At 42.7% G+C, this 18,568-nt stretch overlaps 1 protein-coding gene across 13 annotated transcripts in view; it reads right to left on the bottom strand.

Annotated features, from left to right (window-relative positions):
• ADAMTSL3 (ADAMTS like 3) overlaps positions 1 to 18,568 on the bottom strand; it is a 376,400-nt gene that overhangs the window by 253,990 nt on the left and 103,842 nt on the right. For all 13 annotated transcript variants that reach the window (XR_015149981.1, XR_015149982.1, XR_015149986.1 and 10 more), the window contains exon 4: positions 420 to 547. Coding sequence is in view for 4 of the 13 variants with exons in the window: in XM_086364278.1 (XP_086220404.1) it covers positions 420 to 547 (128 nt within the window). In the remaining 9 variants the exon portion in view is untranslated. The remainder of the gene's footprint in view (positions 1 to 419; positions 548 to 18,568) is intronic.

Here is an 18,568-nt window from a genome sequence, read left to right as displayed (position 1 = left end):
GGTGATTGGGGAGGTACACACCACTTTTAAAAAGTAAAAGACAAACACAAATAAACCCCACTCTTTTCCTATCTGAAAGTGAAAGTGTCAGTCACTTCCAATTCTTTGGGACCCCACAGACAGTAGCCTGCCAGGCTTCTCTGTCCATGGAATTCTTCAGGCAGGAATACTGGAGCGGGTTGCCATTTCCTATTCCAGGGCATCTTCCTGACCCAGGGATCGAACCCAGGTCTCCTGCATTGCGGGCAGATTCTTTACCGTCTGAGCCACCAGGGAAGCCACTAAATATTTAGACATTGCAGATGTTATACCACCAGCACAGTACTTCCTAAAGCCATGAAGCCAAGTTGTCTTCCCAACACCACCCATCCAAAGGGGCTGACGTCCCACAGAGAAGAGCAGATGAAGCTGCCACTTACCTGCCAGTCAAACATCTCCGCAGAGAATATGAGGCTCCTCCCCCGCAAGTCCTCGAGCAGTCACTCCAGTCTCCCCAGGCGTCCCAGTTGCTATCTTTCTCTTCATCTGAACGAGTGTTTCTTGAGGTCTGGAAAATGGAAAGCACAATAAATTATAGACAAAATGCTAGAGATACCCAAAGGCTTTCCTAGTTTTTGCAGACTCTTAGTCTAAGCTGTTCACAAGCACTAAAGTTGCCTGAAAGTGTTTGCTTCAGAATGGTTACATCAAACACACACAATAGTTAGGGTTTTAAAAAAATATTTATTTATTTACTTGGCTGCACTGGGTCTTAACTGCTGGTACACGGCATCTTCGATCTTCACTGGGGCATGTGGACTCTTAGTTGTGGCATGCAGGACCTAGTTCCCTGACTGGGGATTGAACTGGGGTTCACTGCATTGGGAGCACAGAGTCTTAGCCACTGGGCCACCAGGGGAGTCCCACACATAAGATAGTTTTATATGGAAACTAGAGGCACATGAATACCTTTCCACTTAGGGTTTTATCCAGATGGCTTCCTAGCTCAGTTTTAAATGTGATATTTTATCATTTCAACATTTAAATACATTGGCTAAATATTAAAAATAATATTTATTATTATTAATTTGTTTTATAACTTACATAGCAGGGTCCTACCTTGTACCTAAGGCATTCTCACCTCTGTCTGTCATATAGACTGGTGCAAACTTCAAGGAAACCTTTGTGCATGGGGATTTGTGGAACCTCCTGAGAGAGGCTCCACCCCAAGAAGACAAAATAGATAAAGTTTCAGGGTCCAAGAAAATAGAGAAAGTTAAATTATGAATACAGTTGGTTTAATTTGTTTTCTGGATTTGCCACCATTGATTTATATCAATATAGTGTGTGTGTGTGTGTGTGTGTGTGTGTGTGTGTGTGTGTGTTAGTTGCTCAGTCATGTCCAACTCTTTACAACCCCATGGACTGTAGCCCTCCAGGCTCCTTTGTCCATGGGATTCTCCAGGCAAGAATACTGGAATGAGTTGCCATTTCCTCCTCTAGGGGATCTCTCTGACCCAGGGATCGAACCTAGGTCTTCTGCATTCAGGCAGATTCTTTACTATCTGAGCCACCAGGGAAGCCCTTATATCAAGATACGTTAGAGAAAAGAGAACTGGGAGAGTTTAAAAAATTTTAAATATATAGATGGATATAGGCTCAATGGTAAGCAATCCATCTGCCAATGCAAAAGATGTAAGAGACATGGGTTCAATCCTTTGGTCAGGAAGATACCCTGGAGAAGGAAACGGCAACCCACTCCAGTATTCTTGCCTGGGAAATCCCATGGACACGGGCACCAGGTGGGCTACAGCCCATGGGGTTGCAAAGAGTCAGATACAACTGAGTGACTGAGCATACATACACACAGAAATGAAAAGAAATGATGTGTATTACTTAAATAAAATTACGAAACTTTACAAAGAGGACTAACGCAGACTCAAAGAAATGGAGAAACATACCATAGTCCTAAATAGCTGGACTCAATACTGCAAAATGTCAATTCTCTCCAAATTCATCTATAAATTTATAACAACTCCAATCAAAATCTCAAAAGGGGGTTTTCTGGACCTTAACAAATGATTCTAAAGTTCAACCAGTGGAGTAAATGTCTACAAGAGCCAAGAAAAAACTGTAAAAGATGGGAAATTAGAAGGATATTGCCTCAATTAAAAGAGTATAGAACTGGCATAGCAATAAGCATTCATATCTATTAAGTTTTCTTAAAAAGCCCAGAAACAGACCCAAGTATAAGAACATAGTATAGAACCACAAGTCAGTGTGATGAATGGTTTAAAAGAAAACCATAGATAACTTCTTCACAAGATACACCAAAATTAATTCAGATATATTCCAGGAATCAATATTTTAAATGTGGAAACCATAAAATAGTAAAAAAGTTATAGACTAAAAGTCACACAGACTTGATCTAACAAAAATTGTCCTAGATACATCAACCAAGGTAGAAATCCTAAAGGAAAAGACTAACAGATTTAATTATGTTAAAATGGAAACACACATAGCATTTTCTATCCCACCTATAGATAAAGGGATAAGTATGTGAATATCCAGGTTTTCTAGGTGGCTCAGTGGTAAAGAATTCGCCTTCGAATCCAGGAGACATAAGAGATGCAGGTTCAATCCCTGGCTTAGAAATATCCACTGGAGTAGGAAATGGCAACTCACTCCAACAGTCTTGCCTAGCAAATCCCATAGACAGAGCCTGGCAGGCTACAGTCCGTGCAGTTGCAAAGAGTCAGACATGACTTAGTGACTAAACACCAACAAATGTGAATATCCACACAAAAATGCAGCAATAAAAACACAAGCATATGGGCTGGAAGAAAACCACCAAGATGCCTTTAAGGAGGGAGAGAACAAGATGAGGAGTGAAGGCTGTTGGGGAAACACACAAAAGGAATACCAACGGAACATTTTATTCTCCTCCCTCTCCCCATAAAAGATCTGACACAAACATGACAAAACATTCAATTTGATGAAGCCAGGTGGTACTAGAATGGATGTTAGTTTTCTCTGAACTTCTGTGGATTTGACATTTCTTTTTAAAAATTGGGAGTTAAAAGGCAATCATATTGAACATCCATAGAAGTTTGGAGAAAACAAACACCCATTCTAGTACCACCTGGCTTCATCAAATTGAATGTTTTGTCATGTTTGTGTCAGATCTTTTATGGGAGGGGTGCCCAGAGAAAAGAGTCAGAGATTAATTAAAATGTTAGCAGCCGCTACCTCTAGGTGGAAGGATGCTGAGCAATTTTACTTCTTTTTTATTTGTGTCTCTGCATTTTGTAAAGTTCTTTTGTAAAGCCAACACTTTAATATTTTAATTGAAAACAAGCAAGCAAACAAACAAAACCACATCCTGTTGACATACAGAAAAGCTGAAGTCAGCCAGGACTTCATAGGTGAGTCCTATGTTAGAGGCCAGGAGAGTTTATGCAGGAAACCCTGACATCTAATAAACTGTAGCAAGAGACTCCACTAGATATTACACAGATTTCCTTAAGCCTTTAGGCCAAGTTACCTCATCCAACCAAAAAATAAATAAAAAATTAAGAGCGGGATCTGCAGAAAGGACCTTCAAATGTGAAATGAAGAAATAATGACTCCTAGCAAGGAGGAGGTTTTCCAATAATTTTTACCCACATCTCACTGGTCAGTCGGTTTCCTGGCTTCTTACCAAGTCACCTATTTATAGCACAGTAAGCAGCCCTACTAGAGGCAATATTTCAGCAAAAGTCAAGTGAAAGGAAAGAATAAATATCTGGCAACTGATCAAGTCTGTCATCGGGGATAAGGGCTAATTAAACCCATATTATTTACTGCTCTAATTAGACCACTGTTCAGTTCAATTTTCTACACCAAATGTCACCACACAGAACTGTGTCCTGTCTATAATGTAATATAAAATAAAGTTTTAATTCATAAAAAATACAATAAGCAGTTTAATACATTCATCTGGGCTTTTAGGTTGGTGAGTTCAAATCATTTTAGGTAAACATTTAAAATATACACAGCTGAAATTGATTTTTCATTTTGTCACTTGATATACTGATAGGTTGAATGTGAAAAGTTGAAAAACATCATCATATATATTTTAAAGTGAAAGTTGAGAGTTCATTGCAATATTGTTTTAATTTGTTTTTATTCCCACTGTCCCATCTGTTCAGTTTAGAGTTTCTTTCCATAACTTCTCCACCTATACTTACCAAAAAAAAAAAAGTATCTTGATTCTAAAATAACTAAAGTAGGCAAGTTATAAAGGCAGGTCTTTGGTTTCTCTGACTGAATCAATAAGACTTTTTTTTTTTTCTCCTAAGAAAACAGAAAATGACATCTCAAAGGGGTCCTCGAGTTTTTCTCCTCTCTCTGGCCATGAAGACAGTTAGATTTTGCTTTGAAATGCCACTGCTATTTCCTACCAGCCAATCTTCCTGCCCATCTCATCTATCTTCTTTTCCCAATAGTAGCAATGACATCCCCATTTTATACCTACTTTTCATCTCTTCCATTTGGTGCCAACAGCATGATGATAATGATGATAACACAAACATTTAGAAAAACAAAACCTCTTTAGGGGCTGAACAAAGTGCCACAGGGTCATTTCTGAACATTTACATTTGTGTGTATTCTTTCTTATAGTGAAAGAGAACTTGCTTCCCTGGAACTTTTAGCCTTCTAGAGCAGTGGATGATGAGTCTCCATCCTCTGCTACAGAAGAACTCTTCTTGAGATTTCTCAAACCAGCTGGTATCCTCAATTGTCCCAGCTGTCTCGGGAATGTTTCCTCTCTGTGCACTCTGCTGTCTCCACATTTTTTATTTTAAAATGTAGCATCCAGAATATAACATTGCTATCTGAGAACAATACAGACCACACAGTGTCCCTATTCTCCAGGTTTCTTTTGATGAAATCTAAGTTTCCATCTCCCTTTATTCCCTCCCTTTCCCTTCCTCCCTTCCTTCCTCCTTCCCTCCCTTCCTTTCTTTCCCCTTTCTTCCTACCTTTTCCAGTCACATCATTTATTGGATCTCATTATGGAGGCAGTATTGCATAATGGTTAAAAGTTGTATGACTCTGGTTAAGAGTCATAGCCTTCTTAGCCTTTCTAAAACTCATTGAAAAATAGAGATAACTTTACTCCAACAGTATTTAAATAAATATCATCTATATAGATTGTATCACACAGCATCTCAGTAAAGGTAATAAGTGACTGTCTCAATATCTCTCTCACTCAATGTCACTCAGTTGTGTCCTATTCTTTGTGACCCCAAGGACTGTAGTCCACCAGGCTCCTCTGTCCATGGGATTCTCCAGGCAATAATGGAGTGGGTAGCCATTCCCTTTTCCAGGGGATCTTCCGGACCCAGGGATCAAACTTGGGTCTCCCGCACTGCAGACAGATTCTTTACTGTCTGAACCACCAGGGAAGCCAGAATGTCTCAATAAGTATAAGCTAGCTATTGTTCTTCAAAATAATGTCTTTTTTCCTCCAAACAATGACAGGAGAGCCAGCTCTCTCCCATCTTCACTTAGGCAAGACTTAACTTTAATCGCTACTGAATTTCCTCTTGTTGGTTTTGGCCCAGAATACCAGCCTGCTGAGATCTGTTTGAACCCTGATCCTGTCACCCCATCGACAAGTCACTTTGCTCAGCTTTGCAGTTTCCATGCTCCACCCAAGTCTCTGATAAACATGCTAGACACAGCTCCCTCATCTTACAGAATTCCACATGCACATTTCTGCTTTTTTACAATAGTAAGCAGACCCTAATGCCAAGTAAGCAGCCAACTAATCAGACTTGGAATCTGTGAACACAGTTTAACATTACAATAAAAATATGAAACAAAAACCAATCACCATCATCAAGCATTAGGAGGCAGAAAGATTGGTGGGGAGGGAAAAAGCCAGCCATCAAGAGGAATTGAATCAGAGATGCTGGGGTGGGGTCTGTATTCTTGGGCTGCATGTTGGTGGTGAGTCTCCTGAGAGAAGAGATATTTAGCAGCCGCACTTTGGTCAGCTCCAGCTCTGAAATCTAGTGACAATAAAGTAGGTTTGACTGATATTAGTTCCATATTTGACCTGAGAGTCACCCTGAAGAGGCAACTTCTGATTGTAAGTTGGGTACCACTATTCCCCATTCCTTCTTCTCAGACATCCCCATGAGCTGTCTGAAAAGTGATTAATTAAATTCCTTGTTATTAACATTTTATAAGGTAAGTTGTTATCTGAATCCTTTGTTGTTGTTGTTCAGTCACTAAGTTGTGTCTGACTCTTTGAGATCCCATGGAATGCAGTATGCCAGGCTTCCCTGTCTTTCACTGTCTCCCAGAGCTTGCTCAAGTTCATGTCCATTGAGCCAATGATGCCATATGCTAACCATCTCATCCTCTGCCACCCTTTTCTCCTCTTGCCTACAATCTTTCCCAGCATCAGGGTCTTTTCAAATGAGTCAGCTCTTTGCATCAGGTGGCCAAAGTATTGGAGTTTCAGTTTCAGCATCAGTCCTTCCAATGAATATTCAGGGTTGATTTTCTTTAGGATTGATTGGTTTGATCTCTTCGCTGTCCAAGGGTCTCTCAAGAGTCTTCTTCTCCAGCAACAGAATCTGAAATATCAATTCTTTGGCACTTAGCCTCTTTATGGACCAACTCTCATATCCACACATGAACCCTATCCATAGACTTTACCCCTAAGTCTGAGTCAACCAACATCATGTCACTCAGCGACCCTGTTCTGGGCCAGACTCTGAAATGTGCACCAAGAAAAAGCTGAAGAATCTGGTCCTGCACAAAGCAGCTACCATGTTTGTACAGAGTGAGCATCCTTGTCATAGTTGGTGTTGCCATTTTAATTACTAAGTTGTGTCTACCTCTTTGCAACCCCATGGACTGTAGCACGCCAGGCTCCTCTGTCCATGGGATTCTCCAGGCAAGAATACTAGGGTGGGTTGCCATTTTCTTTTCCAGGGGATCTTCCCAGGTCAGGAACTGAACCCATGTCTCCCACATTCGCAGGTGGATTCTTTACCACCGAGTCACCAGGGAGGTCCATCCTTGCCAATACTTTTCCTATATTGCTTCTAACAGTCTCAACAAACCCTTGAGGTGGATATTACCAATCCTCATTTTATAGATGTACAACTGCAGCTTCCAGAACCATATGCTCAAAATGTGGGGGAGCCCATGCAGAACTCCTTCCTGCCTGACCCAGATGAAGCCTGCTTCTGTTCCCAGATGCTCCTTGCCTGCCCTTCTGGACCAGGAATCCAATCAAAAGCAGCAGCAACTTATCACCACTCCCAGTCAGCATTTCACATCTTGGATCAAACAGATCTGCTGCTGCAATTCACTTGACCACAACATTCCTTCCATATCTCAATGAAGTCTTTTTGCTTTCCTCCCCCTCTCTATGTTGTAAGCCTATTAAAAAAACAGAGACATCACTTTGCAGACAAAGGTCCATATAGTCAAAGCTATGGTTTTTCTAGTAGTCCTGTACGGATGTGAGAGTTGGACCATAAAAAAGGCTGAGTGTCAAAGAATTGATGCTTTCAAATTGTGGTGCTGGAGAAGACTCTTGAGAGTCCCTTGGACTGCAAGAAGATCAGACCAGCCAACCTAAAGGAAATCAACCCTGAATATTCATTGGAAGGACTGATGCTGAAGCTGAAGCTCCAATACTTCGGCCACCTGATGCGAAGAACTGACTCACTGGAAAAGGTCCTGATGCTGGGAAAAATTGAAAGCAAAAGAAGAGGGTGACAGAAGATGAGATGGTTAGATGGCATCACTGACTTGATGGACATGAATCTGAGCAAACTGCAGGAGATAGTGAAGGACAGGGAATCCTGGTGTGCTGCAGTCCACAGGGTCACAAGGAGTCAGACACAACTTAGCGACTGAACAACAACAACATGTTGCAAGCAGAGCCCCACTTACGTTTTTCCAAAATATTTGATTTTATTGAAATTATTCCATGAGGAAAGCCTGCCTTCTTTAACTTTTTATATAGCTGAGTATAGCTGATTAACAATGTTGTGATAGTTTAAGGTGGACAGCGAAGGGACTCAGCTATACATATACATGTATCCATTCTCCCCTGAACTCCCCTGCCATCCAGGCTGCCACATAACACTGAGCAGAGTTCCCTGTGCTATAGAGTAGGGCCTTGCTGGTTATCCATTTTAAATACAGCAGTGTGTACATGTCCATCCCAAATGCCCTAACAATCTTTTCCCCCCGTTCCTCCCCCCGGCAACCATAAGTTTGTTCTCTGTGAGTCTCTTTCTGTTTTAAAGTTCATTTGTAGCATTTCTTAGGAATATTCTTGACCAATGTTCATGGCCAAGATGCATTGGTTAATTCTCGCATACGAACATATTCAAAGGGCTTGCAATGTTCAAGGTTCAGTGAGGATGAGAATCAGGTCCTCAAGACAGTGAGTAGCAGGTGAGAGAACCTAAAGGATCAGAATCAGCCCTCAGTCACTGAGAGCCATAGACACAAGGGACTAGAGCAAGTAGATGCTGAAACAGAAACAGTTTCCACCTCGGTTACTTTCCAGTTTGTTGTTCAGTCACTCAGTTGTGTCTGAGTCTTTGCAGCCCCATGGAATGTATCCTGCCAAGCTCCTCTGTCCATGGAATTTCCCAGGCAAGAATACTGCAGTGGGTTGCCATTTCCTTCTCCAGGGAATACACTAGTTCTGCTGGGAGCACTGGGCTAACCCTCGAATGTCCACATCAACTTCTCCCATGTAGTGGGATTGCAAGTGTGTTCTTATTTTTGACTCAAATCTGTTTTCTAATTGTAACGGAATTACAACACTCTATTTTCTTCCTTTTGCTCATTTATATCTCCCAGTTTAATACAATGAACATGTATACTTTATGCAATAAAACACCCAATAAAAGTTATTTTTCTTAAGGGGGAATAAAAACACTAAAGGGCAACCTGTGAAAACATATCCAGAGATGCAACATGTTGTGCTGTTTGGTTAAAACTATCAAGCTTCAAGATCTTTTAGGAAATCCTATTTTCCTAAGTAAAGTTTTACCTAGGGAATATTCTCGAAGAAAAATTTTTTTAAATATATTGTTTACTCATTATATAATAGGACCAGTTAAAGCCAAGAATATTGTAGGAATAAGTGTGCTTACAATCTCATAAAGGCTTGAGGACTTCTTGCCTTCCTTGCATCCCCATGCGTAAATCAAATCATAAAATATTTCCCTGACAAGTTCTTAAATCTGTGACTTATAATGAATAGTACAGTTCAACTAGTCTTACAAAAACGTTCGTAATTAAACACAGATTTCACGTATAAGGTCACTTATTGCAAATGCTACATTAACAACTCCATATTAAAAACAACTCAAAATAGGTTCCACTGGGATACAACCGCCCAGGCATCAAGTAAATGTTCATTCCAGTGTTACCACAAAGGTTATTTTAGGAGATGGCAAACGGCTCAGATTTTTGTTAACAGTAAATACAGTCTTCGAGGTCAATACTACCTTAAGATCTTTAACAACAATTTCTTAATATGAATTGGGTAAATGACATATAATGTCACTCAAGCTATCACAGTGATCCAATAATTCAGTTCAGCTAGAATACCTAAAATACCAACATATGGAAAGCTGTGTGCTAGGCATATGCCTCTGTTTTCTTGGTTCATTCTGCACTCCACTGGGAGGTACGTATATCCACAGGTCATTACCATGATGGTCACTGACCACTAGGATTTGGTCCCCCCTTTCCTAACCAATGTGTTACCTATTATTTTGTTGTTGTTCTTTGGTTGCCAAGTTGTGTCCGACTCTTTGCTACCCCATAGACTAGCTCTCTAGGCTCCTCTGTCCATGGAATTTCCCAGGCAAGAATACTGGAATGGGTTGCCATCTCCTTCTCCAGGGGATCTTCCCAATTCATGGGTCAAACTCATGTCTCCTGCATTGGTAGGTGGGTTCTTTACCACTGCGCCACCAGGGAAGCCCACCTACCTTCTGAAAACTGAAAACCCTTCACTGATTCCCCGGAACACTTGTTCTGTACCTCCAGACTGTCTATGACCTGCTCTTTCTCATCCTTCAGCTCTAGTTCCTGCAGATCAGACTCATACCACATCCCATATTCCAAGCACACCGTATTTCCCATGATTGCCCAAACACATTCGACAAGTCCTGCTCACTTTTGCAAACCCCCCAAAAAATACCAAGATGCTCCTCTTGGAGCAGCTCTATTTGCAGGTGACCACTGAGTGAAGATCTAGGACCAACCAGCCCTCTTTCCCTAAAGCTGAGATGAGTATAGTTTGGGAGAGCTTCTGAGCAAGCCTCTTGCGTCTGGATTTTTCCTGCCATCCCATCACTACCTAGGAGGCTGGCCCCAGCTCTGGGATTCCTCACCTCACTGAGTCTCCTTCCCTAGTTAGCCAGGCATAGCCCGACCTGGTTATGTACTCCAGTCACCGTCACTCTCAACTTCCTGGTATAGAGGTTGATGCAGCCTACTGCACCAGTCAATCCTAAAGGAAATCAACCCTGAATATTCATTGGAAGGAACTATGCTGAAGCTGAAGCTCCAACACTTTGGCCACCTGATGCAAAGAGCTGACTCACTGGAAAAGACCCTGATGCTGGGAGAGATGGCGGGCAAGAGAAGTGGGTGACAGAGGATGAGAAGGTTGGATGGCATCATTGACTCAATGGACATGAGTTTGAGCAAACTCTTGAGACAGTTAAGGACAGGGAAGCCTGGCATGTTGTAGTCCATGGGGTCGCAAAGAGTAGGACATGACGGAAATAATGAACAACAACAATTATTCTAGTAAAAGAAAAAAACCTCCAACAAATGCCATGAAGAGGTCCCAAATCATTGCAACCATAGCTTCTCTCTGTCAGGATAAAGGAAAACCAACTAAACACTTCCAGACTTCTGAGAGTGAGGCAGGCCTTTCATATACAGCAACTTAGTCCAGCATGTTAGGTGGGAGAACTAAGTCCCAGCGGGAAAAAGGGCCGATTCAGATGGGGATAATCTGAGGAGTGATTTATTTTTTATACATACTTTATTTTTTAAACCGATTTATTTGGCTGCCTGGTCTTAGTTGCAGCATGTGGGATCTAGTTCCCTGATGTTTTGTTGTTCAGTTGCTAAGCTGTGTCCAACTCTTTGTGACCCCACAGACTGTAGCCTGCCAGGATCCTCTGTCCATGGGATTTCCCAGGCAAGAATACTAGAGCAGGTTGCCATTCCCTTCTCCAGGGGATCTTCCCGACCCAAGGATCGAACCCGTGTCTCCTGCATGACCGGGAATTAAACCTGGGTCCCCTGCATCGGCAACATGGAGTTTTAGCCAGTGGACCTCCAGGGAAGTCCCTTGAGGAGCATTTTAAAAACACACTTTGCATACAGCATAAATTAACACAACATTATATATCAGCTGTACTCCAATCAATAAAAGAAAAGCTTACACACACTCTACTCAGATGAGACAAGGTACAGGGAAACCTCAGGGCTGGTACAGCGCCCGACAGTCCACATTATCTGCCTGGGCCATGCTTGCAAGATGGGGTAAAGGCAGGCAAGGGCTACGTGTAAAGGGCTGGTGGATAGAAACTAAGGCCTTTGCTCAAGAATTACAGAGGACTTCCCTGGCAGTCCAGTGGTTGAGACTTCACCTTCCCATGCAGGGGGATGCAGGTTCAATTCCCGGTGAGGGAACTAAGATCCTACATGCCTCACGGCCCAAAAGCCAAAACATAAAACAGAAGCAATACTGTAACAAATTCAATAAAGGCTTTAAAAATGGTCCTCATCATAAAAAAAAAAATCTTGAAACAAAAAAAGAATTATAGCCCACAGCAACCTCATAAAGTGAGAGCTGGGCAAACAAATACACTTCTCTCCTCCCTCGAGCCACTCCTCTGCAGTGCTCGCTACTGGCCAAACCCACCCAGGAGCCAGAGGGCCTGGGGAGACCACTGATGCGGTCCACACAGGTCAGCCTCCCAGGGTGGGCGGGGTATGCAGCACAGGGTGGGGAGCAGTGAAGAGTGGATCTGGAGGACAAAGGGAAGCTTTCCAGCCCAGTAATTTATTGACTCACTGGAATATTTTTAAGCAGAGGAATGACTTCGGTAAATTGTATTTTGGAAAAATTACTCTGGCAGGAGTGTGGGGAAGGACTGAAGGAGGAGAGCCTCACTTAAGTGCAGAGCTGGAAGGGCCACTGCATAGAGCAGACAGGAAACAAGAGCCCAGGCTAGACACCGCCAGTGTCTGAAAGAGGAGGGCATAGATGTGAGGGGCTTTGTTGCTGTTTGTTCCGTTTTTTTCATTGAGACAGAATTGAGTGTTAACATTACATGAGTTTCAGGTGTACAACACTGTTGTCATTGTTCAGTTGCTCAGTTGTGTCTGACTCTGTGATCCCATGGACTGCAGCATGCCAGGCTTCCCTGTCCTCCACTTGCTTGCTGCAGCTTGCTTGAGTTCACGTTCACTGAGTCAGTGATGCCATCTAACCATCTCACACTCTGCCGCCCCGTCTCCTTTTGCCTTCAGTCTTTCCAATGAGTTGGCTCTTTGTATTAGGCAGACAAAGTATTGGAGCTTCAAATTTAGCATAGTACAACATCAGTTCAGTTCGTTCAGTCACTCAGTCATGTCCAACTCTTTGTGACCCCATGAACCGCAGCACGCCAGGCCTCCTTGTCCATCACCAGCTCCCGGGGTTTACCCAAACTCATGTCCATCAAGTCCGTGATGCCATTTAACCATCTCATCCTCTGTAGTCCTCTTCTCCTCCTACCTCCAATCTTTCCAATGATTCATTATTTGCACTCATTGAGAAATGATCACCATAATAAGTCTAGTTAACATCCATAACCATACATAGTTATAATTTTTTTCTTGTGAGAAAAACTTTTTTCTTAATTTAATTGGTTTAGTTATTTTGGGCTCCACTGGGTCTTCACTGCTGCATGTGGGCTTTCTCTAGTTGCAGAGAGAAGGCATTACTCTTCATTTCGGTGTACAGGCTTCTCTCTTGTAGAGCACAGGCTCCAGGGAACATGAGCTCCAGTACTTGTGGCACATGGGTTTAACTGCGCCACTGCACCTGAAATCTTCCTAGACCAGGAATCGAACCCATGTCCCCTGCATTGGCAGGTGGATTCTTAACCACTGGACCAGAGAAGTCCAGGAATACTTTTAAGATCTATTCTTTCAGACATGAAGTTTTAGGGAGCTAGAACGGTAAAGGGGATCAAACCTGTGTCTCCTGCATTGGCAGGCAGATTCTTAACCACTGGACCATCAGGGAAGTCCAGGAAAACTTTTAAGATCTGTTCTTATAGACATGAAGTTTCTTACAGATATAAAGAACTAGAACCAACAGGACCTGGTAGTTGACCAGACGCAGGGAGAAAGGGGACCCTAAGATGACTCTTGGGCTTCCAGATGAAATGACTTGTGGGAGATACTCATCTCATTCAGCTTCAAAAGCATCGTCAATGCCATCCCTGAGGTGAGATGCTCAGTGGCCTTGGGTACTGAATTCGAGCAGTGCCTAGATTACAGCTAAGATAAAGGGAGCAAATTGGGGTCCCAGGAGGAATCTGGCCTGTGGGTCTGATTCATCTAACTATAATTATGTAGCTTACCACCAAAAAAGGAATTATTTATAATGTTTAAAAATATGGAGATTTCACATAAAAATCTAGATTTCTGACTTCTCAGGAAAAGAAAAGAGAAAATCAGTACAGGACTCACATCCCAACATGGTAATAATTCAAACAAAGCATGGCCACAGAGTTTGGAAGGGGCATGTGCCCTCTAATTTGTCCCCATTCAGCCACTATGAGGGTTCACGCTATGTGCCTTGTCCCCAGGGTTGCAACTGGGAGTTTGCCAGTAATGAATGACTGTCAGTGTGAAGGTAATCAGTTGACATGTGTGTAACTGATGTCAGATTCTTCAGTCTTGCTACAGAACATGTTTTAGTGAGTAAAAAATATACACACAAATAGCTTAAAAATGGGCTTCCCAGGTGGCGCTAGTGGTAAAGAATCCACCTGCCAATGCAGAAGACACAGGAGACACAGGTTCAATCCCCTGTCAGGAATGCCCCCTTGGAGATGGAAATGGCAACCCACTCCAGTATTCTTGCCTGGAGAATCCCATCGATAGAGGAGTCTGGTGGGCCACAGTCATGGGACCTCAAAGAGCCGGACATGATTGAGCACAACTTAAAACAAAAGAATGCTTTGTTGTCTTCACTGGAGACTGAGTCCAGCAATGTGCTCACAGAAGTAGAGTTTAAGAAGTTATTACATGGTGCTTAATGTCTAAACTCTACTCTCCTTAAATCCCTAGGCTTTGTCTCTGGGGTATTTCACTAATGTAATGTATTAGTGTATTTAAGAAGCTCAAATAAAAATTCCCAAAGGTTTTTCCAGTAGTCATGTATGGATGTGAGAGTTGGACTGTAAAGAAAGCTGAGTGCCAAAGAATTGATGCTTTTGAGCTGTAGTTGTGGAGAAAACTCTTGAGAGTCCCTTGGACTGCAAGGAGATCCAACCAGTCCATTCTGAGAGATCAGTCCTGGGATTTCTTTGGAAGGACTGATGCTAAAGCTGAAACTCCAGTACTTTGGCCACCTCATGTGAAGAGTTGACTCACTGGAAAAGACTCTGATGCTGGGAGGGATTAGGGGCAGGAGGAGAAGGGGACGACAGAAGATGAGATGGCTGGATGGCATCACCAACTTGATGGACGTGAGTTCAAAGAAGTCATTCCACTGTGGCTTCAAAACCCAAGGCAATTCAGGATCTCCCTAGGGAATGCTTGCCAAGAAGCCTTCATTGGAGGCTGGCATTCCTGTGAGCAATATTTATGGAAACTGCCTCAGGGCATCTAGAGGCTGCGTGAACAAGGCACACAGTCCAAGGCTTCCAGCCTCAAACATCTCAACATATATTCTAGAAATGAGACAGGCTGGGACCTGTGACCCTTTTGCGGCAGTGCTGCAGTGCTTGTACCTGAGCGAATGTCTCTTCAAGTAACAAAATGCAAAGAAACTATAATAGACTAAAAATAACTGGGTGTATGCACAGCTGTGGCAAATTAAGGACCACAAGATGCAAAAATGACCAAAAAACCCCTGCTGCCATTTCTGAAGAGCCTGGAGCAAAGCTGGGTACTGTGCATGCCCCCTGCACACAGCATCACCTAAGGGCTGGGCAGATCTCCTAAGCCACCCCTCCAGCCCAACCGTGGACATACCCCTACCCTCACTGCATAAAAGGAACCAGCTTTTGGGGAAGGGAGCAAAATTGTTAATTGTTTTTGCTATTTCCTACAGCTACAGGAGCCCCAACAAAGTCTTGCTTGAATTTCTTTTCTGGTTTCTAGTCAATTTCTATTGATTGGAGAGGCCAAGAACCCTGGTCAATATCGGTTGGTATCAGAAGGATACTTCTCAATTGGGTAGTTTTGTCCCGTGGGGCATTTGGCAATGGAGACATTTTTGGTTGTTGGCAACTAGAACAAGAAGGTTTCGACTAGCATCTAATGGACAAAAGCCAGGGATGCTGCTAAACACCCTCCACTGTACAGGACAGCGCCATCTCCCCTGCTCCCAGCAAAGAGTTATCTGACCCAAAATGTCAACAGTGGCAAGAATGAGAAACCCATTCAAGAAGGATGCATGTCCATATGACCCAGATGCTTTACTCTGATAATGACTTATGTTGGTTAAAGTGAAAAAAAAAATTATTTTCTAAACAAACTTAACAAGCAAGCATCATTAATACCCTCAGCCTTCAGCTAAGTCTTAACAATGCAAAATGCTTACTTTCACTCCCCACACTGGAACAAAATAATACCCTGCATATGTAAAACACTTCTCACTATTTTAAAGCAGGTTCATGAAGATTATATACTCTCTTGCCCTACATTAAGAACCTCAGAATCATCGTAAGAAGCTCTTAATTTCAACATACCTCAAACCATATTCAAAGCCTTCAAATTTGACAATCCACAGTAGACTTTTCTTTCCAAGGAAAAAAATAAGCATAGACTTTCATGTTTAATGATATCGAGTTTTTAAAAAATTCCTTTTTGACTTCTCTCAGTGATTTACTTCCATCCATGGTTAGCCATTGCACATAGAAAAACACAGGTTTTGTGCCAACAACTCATCAAGAATATTACCCAGACCACATTGGAGGGGCACAGGCTTGAAATAAACTCCCACAAGAAATATTATTTGAGAGCCATGAAAGTAAGTAATGAAAGAAACCAGCATATTGTTTTTATCTCATGCCTCTCCTTCTGGGATCAGCTGAATATCTGCATGCTCTGGGCCACCACGGTTACCCCAGGTAAAGAAAGAAAACTGAGACATTGTGCATATCTGAGACTGGTGACTCTGAGACTGGAAGAGATAACAGCAAAATCCCAATTCCTTCACTAGAACTTGTGGTCTCTGGTGGTCCAATGGTAAAAAATCCACAGGCTCAATACCTGGGCTGGGAAGATCCCACATGTCGTGGACCAATGAAGCCCATGCTGCACAACAAGAGAAAGTACCACAAAGATAAGACTGTGCACTGCAAATAGAGAGCAGCCCCTGCTCGCCACAACTAGAGAAAACTCCTAGCGGCAACAAAGATGCAGCACAGTCAAAAGTAAATAAACAAATAAATAAAAATTGTAAAAGGAAGGATTGGGAACTTCCCTGGTGGTCTAGTGGTTAAGCCCCCATGACCCCAATGCCAGGGGCCGGGTTCAATCCCTGGTCAGGGAACTAGATCCCACACGTCGCAACCAAGAGATGGCACTGTTAAGTAAATTGATTAAAAAAAAAAAAAAAAGAACAAGGAGGGATAACTACTCCTCAGCCTGGGAGGCCAGGAGTGTTTGCTGGGGAGGTATCACTTGACCTGAATCTTTATGGTGTGCAGGAATTTAGGAAGCCTAAAGAGTGAACTGCTATTGCTGCTGTGCTGTGCTGTCATGTCCAACTCTTTGCGATCCCACGAACTGTAGCCCACCAGGATCTTCTGTCCACAGAATTCTCCAGGCAAGAATACTGGAGTCTGTTGCCATTTCTTATGCCAGGGGACCTTCTCAACCCAGGGATCAAACTTGTGGAGAAAGGAGGAAATATTTGCATAAATTCTAGATGGTTGTATGCAGAGTTATCAAAGGAATATGGTAACATCTAGATGACTTTATTTTTGGGGGCTCCAAAATCACTGCAGATGGTGATTGCAGCCATGAAATTAAAAGACACTTACTCCTTGGAAGGAAAGTTATGACCAACCTAGACAGCATAGTAAAAAGCAGAGACATTACTTTGTCAACAAAGGTCCATCTAGTCAGTTCAGTTCAGTTCAGTCGCTCAGTCCTGTCTGACTCTTTGCAACCCCATGAATCACAGCATTCCAGGCTTCCCTGTCCATCACCAACTCCCGGAGTTCACCCAGACTCACGTCCATCGAGTCAGTGATGCCATCCAGCCATCTCATCCTCTGTCATCCCCTTCTCCTCCTGCCCCCAATCCCTTCCAGCATCAGAGTCTTTTCCAAAGAGTCAACACTTCGTATGAGGTGGCCAAAGTACTGGAGTTTCAGCTTTAGCATCATTCCTTCCAAAGTAATCCCAGGGCTGATCTCCTTCAGAATGGACTGGTTGCATCTCCTTGCAGTCCAAGGGACTCTCAAGAGTCTTCTCCAACACCACAGTTCAAAAGCATCAATTCTTCGGCGCTCAGCCTTCTTCACAGTCCAACTCTCACATCCATACATGACCACTGGAAAAACCATAGCCTTGACTAGACGGACCTTTGTTGGCAAAGTAATGTCTCTGCTTTTGAATATGCTGTCTAGGTTGGTCATAACTTTCCTTCCAAGGAGTAAGCGTCTTTTAATTTCATGGCTGAAGTCACCATCTGCAGTGATTTTGGAGCCCAGAAAAATAAAGTCTGACGCTCTTTCCACTGTTTCCCCATCTATTTCCCATGAAGTGGTGGGACCGGATGCCATCATCTTTGTTTTCTGAATGTTGAGCTTTAAGCCAACTTTTTCACTCTCCACTTTCACTTTCATCAAGAGGCTTTTGAGTTCCTCTTCACTTTCTGCCATAAGGGTGGTGTCATCTGCATATCTGAGGTTATTGATATTTCTCCTGGCAACCTTGATTCTAGCTTATGTTTCTTCCAGTCCAGCATTTCTCATGATGTACTCTGCATAGAAGTTAAATAAGCAGGGTGACAATATACAGCCTTGATGAACTCCTTTTCCTGTTTGGAACCAGTCTGTTGTTCCACGTCCAGTTCTAACTGTTGCTTCCTGACCTGCATACAAATTTCTCAAGAGGCAGATCAGCTGGTCTGGTATTCCGATCTCTTGAAGAATTTTCCACAGTTTCTTGTGATCCACACAGTCAAAGGCTTTGGCACAGTCAATAAAGCAGAAATAGATGTTTTTCTGGAACTCTTTTGCTTTTTCCATGATCCAGCGGATGTTGGCAACTTGATCTCTGGTTCCTC

Source organism: Bos grunniens, chromosome 21 (assembly GCF_055505025.1).
Source record: "Bos grunniens cultivar Pamir isolate PY7600 chromosome 21, Bosgru_T2T1.0, whole genome shotgun sequence".
Taxonomy (NCBI): Eukaryota; Metazoa; Chordata; class Mammalia; order Artiodactyla; family Bovidae; genus Bos; species Bos grunniens.
This window is presented reverse-complemented; position numbering and strand designations above follow the sequence as displayed.